The sequence below is a fragment of the Cyphomyrmex costatus genome, unplaced genomic scaffold (genome assembly GCF_001594065.2).
Source record: "Cyphomyrmex costatus isolate MS0001 unplaced genomic scaffold, Ccosl1.0 scaffold452, whole genome shotgun sequence".
In the NCBI taxonomy this organism is placed as follows: domain Eukaryota; kingdom Metazoa; phylum Arthropoda; class Insecta; order Hymenoptera; family Formicidae; genus Cyphomyrmex; species Cyphomyrmex costatus.
In genome coordinates this window covers 131,543-135,373 of record NW_017278768.1, presented here as the reverse complement: position 1 = coordinate 135,373, position 3,831 = coordinate 131,543, and the positions used below count along the sequence as shown (strand labels likewise).

Sequence of the window (3,831 nt, the reverse complement as noted above, 5' to 3'; positions counted from 1 at the left end):
TATATATGAAATATATATATATATAAAATTTAATCTAATCAAAAGAAATTATGTCTGGGTGTTCCCTTGTTAGATTCACAAAAGTTTACGAAATTAATAATATGCACTAAATATTTATTAATGTAAAATTAATATAAAAAGAAAATTATATAAGTAATGCTTTATTATATAGGGTGGATTTGAAAACATGGAACTAGCAAAAGCATACTTCTGTCAAGCTGCGAAATTAAATCCAAATAATATTAGAGCTTTATATGGCTTGTTATTAGTAAGTTCCATTATTATATGCTATAATTAATAATATATAGCAATTATGACTGGTATTTATATTCTTGCAAATATATAATTTCAGACAACAAATAATATTGCAACATCGCCTAAATGTCCTTCGTCCAAGAAGAAGGAAGCAATGAAACTGAGTGAATGGGCTAGTAGACAAATTGAGAAACAATATGAAAGTAAAGTTTCAAATGAGAACGTTAAAAACGTAGAACGTTTACTAGGACAATTACAACTTGAAGCTTAGGTATTACGTTATGTAATTATTCTTGTATTTATTTTAATTTTGTGAAAGACATATATAAGCGATATATGTTTAAAGACATTGCAATAACGATTTCCGAAGAATCTACTGAAAAAATTTTAGACACGTTTTTTATCTCTGTGTAGTAAACAGAATCTGATTAGGACAGTTGAACAGTATTTTCTAATTATATTCATTATATTCGTTACATAATATAAGTACATCATGCTCTAGGTAATTTTGTCTTGTTCCAGGTAATTTTGCCAATATCCATGTACAATTGTATATGTTGATATATTTAATTAATCTATTAATACTATTGTCAAATTTTAAGTGCACTATACGTAATTATCTTCTGAATATATACATTCGTATTTCTGTATCTTATTATTATACATATGTATATGTTATTAAGTAAATGTTAAAATTATTAATTTAGTGGTCACTCTTTGTAATTCATTTAATATCATCGTTATTTCATTGTTATTTAAGTATCGGTATATATTACATATTAATGTAATAAAAAACTGCATTGGATGGATAGGATATCATGTGTGCAAAAAATATTTATTTCTATATCATTGCAATAGTTAGCTTTGTTTTTATATCAACTTTTACAACTATTCTGTGCATAATAAACAGAATTGCAAAATTAGATATAACCACATTTTGATAAATAATTATATATCTTTTCGCAATGAGAAGAAGATATATAAAATTGAAAGAAAAAATGTAGAGATGAAGAGAGAATGTACCTTTATATAATACTACTTAAGACTGATCTACAGTCATCTTTCAGTAACTTCTTTGTTACTACGTTCCCACTCCTCTCGTCTCTTTGCTCTTTCTGCAGCTCTTCTCATTCGTTTTTCTTTCCTCGTTTCCTCACGTAATGCAAAATATTTCTCACGAAAATCAGTAAAATTCATAATAATGCTTTCGTCGGTTGCCTGTCATAAAATGTTAAAAAATCTTGATATGTAATTTAATCATATCAAAACGCAAGATACCAGAAAACGAAAATATTTAATTTTTAAAAGAAATTGTTCCTAAATTGTATTTAAAATCTAACATTTTAGTTTATTATAAGATCTATTGTTTGTTCTTACAGAGACTACAGTTGAAGCTCTCTTTTTTGCTATTGTTAAATATCAAACATGTATACTATGTTATAGTATATATGTTTGATATATATGTTTGACATACCTATCTTACTTTAAGTTTCAAAAATGTATACTAGTTTAGTGATAGAAAACAGATCTTATATTAAACTCTTATTTAACAAGAAATACAATCAGTTGACTTCCTCCAATTTTAATAAACTTTAGATATGTTAAATTATAGAGATACGTTTTTTTATATGCGCTGAGTCACATGCTAAGAAGATGAAAATCTCCCTTGAAAAAAAAAGAAAAAAATTTCCTTTTTTTTTTTAGATGAATATTGTCGAAACTATGAAATAAAAAAATGTTTTAAATAAAAGTTGAATAATTTCATACAAGAGTATTTTATAATTATAATTTTTAAAAATTCTTAAATTTTTTAAAATTATTATAAAGTACTCTTGACACTATTCAACTTTTATTAAAAATTTTTTTTCTATTTTAATCTATCACATTTTGACAATATTCACTTTAAAAGAAAACAAATCAATTTTTTTCAAGAGAATTTTCATCTTAACATGCAACTCGGTACAAAAAACGTATTATCTTATTTTTATGTTCCTTTTTATATTTTAACTTCTATCCAAAGCTTTTTAAAATTGCAAAGGGTCAATTGATTGCGATTCTTTATAAAATTTACTAGATGTGATACAAAACTAAAAATTTATAAAATTTTGTTAAATCTTTATATACCTGAGGTTCTTTAATTTTCTTGTAAGTTAATAATCTTCTACTAGTATAGTTGCTCAATATTTGTTCTGAATTGGCTACTAATTCTAAACAAGAATGTGCTGGTAATTGATCTTCCATGTACTGATCTCTAAATCACAAATTTGATATGTATCTACTAATCAGTAAATAATTAGTAAATGTTCAATAATTTTTAATGCTGCAACATTTTTTTGCACATGCATAAATATTAATTAAATAAAAAAAAAGGTATATATATACCTAAACAACGGATACCAACAGACTAGTCTGCCGTGAAGTCTTAGGTGTTTCGCGGAGAAACACAACAGGTCTTTATATATTTGATTCAGACCGTAAACAATTTTTGAAGGAATATGAGAGGTTGCTTGATGTTCCTCTATTACCGGATTTATCTTCATAGTGCCTATACGTTCTGTAGCTTCCCTTATACCGTAAGGTGCTGCAAAAGAGGTATTTTTCTGATATTAAATTCATATTATAAAATGTAATTTATTTTATTCGTAAATTTTAAAGAATTTCTGTAATTTACATTTGAAGATTTTATGTACTATATTTATACTTACGGTCTGTTATAATAGCATCTATTCGTAAATCTGTCCGCCACAATGGATATGAAAAATCTGCCACCACAACATCGAGATAATAGGAACTCATTCCATATTGATGCATGTTTGCTGCGATGCTCTCGTCTTTTTCCCTTGTCTGACACATTTAATATGAAAATTTTTCAATTATTTTATGTCTTCTCTTTTGTGTATTAAACTGATATTATGCATGATAAAAAAATAATAATTGAGCTCTTGTTAACGATACCTTTTGCGATATTCGTGTAGGTCTCGTACGGCCGTGAAGCATTAAAAAATCGATATCTGTTCCAAATGTATATCCTCCATATTGAGATGCAGCAATTAACAAGGATCCTGTTCCCACAAATGGATCAAAAACTAAGTCTCCATTTCTAATTTGTGCTTGATTTGCCATTATGAGCGACAATTGGGGATCCATTGAGGTATTTCCTATAAATTTCCTAGTTTTTAATGATAACTTTTGAATTAACTCTCGCTGACCATCGGCAATCTATAATAAAATGATATTACAACCTATAAATAATAATTAACATATAATCACAATACTCACCCATTTTCCAAAGAAATATTCATGGGGTTCTTCTGGAATGTCGTTGGGATTACGTCCATAATATTCTATATAGAATAAAGTGATATCTGGGTTTTTCAATTTAACTGGACCTTCTAGAGGTAAATAACTGAAAGACTTCATTCAATATTGCATTAATTTAATTGTATTACATTAATTTCCAAATAGATTATTAAATAATGATTATATATTTAGCAGTTATATATATTTTAAAGTGTTTTAAGATTCTCTCTCTCTCTCTCTCTCTCTCTCTCTCTCTCTCTCTCTCTCTCTCTCTCT

The 3,831-nt window shown here is 26.7% G+C and overlaps 2 protein-coding genes across 5 annotated transcripts in view; one reads left to right on the top strand and one right to left on the bottom strand.

The window, feature by feature from the left end:
• LOC108777642 (ER membrane protein complex subunit 2) overlaps positions 1–618 on the top strand; it is a 3,468-nt gene extending 2,850 nt beyond the window's left edge. For both annotated transcript variants that reach the window (XM_018544580.1, XM_018544581.1), the window contains exons 6-7: positions 173–268; positions 353–618. In XM_018544580.1, the coding sequence (XP_018400082.1) occupies positions 173–268; positions 353–526 (270 nt within the window). In that variant the 3' untranslated portion in view covers positions 527–618. The remainder of the gene's footprint in view (positions 1–172; positions 269–352) is intronic.
• A 693-nt stretch (positions 619–1,311) lies between these two features.
• Positions 1,312–3,831, bottom strand: part of LOC108777643 (tRNA (guanine(10)-N2)-methyltransferase homolog) — a 4,101-nt gene continuing 1,581 nt past the window's right edge. Inside the window, exons 4-9 of one of the 3 annotated variants that reach the window (XM_018544582.1) lie at positions 3,535–3,669; positions 3,211–3,474; positions 2,961–3,099; positions 2,638–2,836; positions 2,380–2,506; positions 1,312–1,473 (exon numbers count right to left, since the gene is read on the bottom strand). In XM_018544582.1, coding sequence (XP_018400084.1) covers positions 1,312–1,473; positions 2,380–2,506; positions 2,638–2,836; positions 2,961–3,099; positions 3,211–3,474; positions 3,535–3,669 — 1,026 coding nt within the window. Of the gene's footprint in view, positions 1,474–2,379; positions 2,534–2,637; positions 2,837–2,960; positions 3,100–3,210; positions 3,475–3,534; positions 3,670–3,831 lie in introns of those variants that run through there. The other 2 variants (XM_018544584.1, XM_018544583.1) reach the window with 2 other exon arrangements.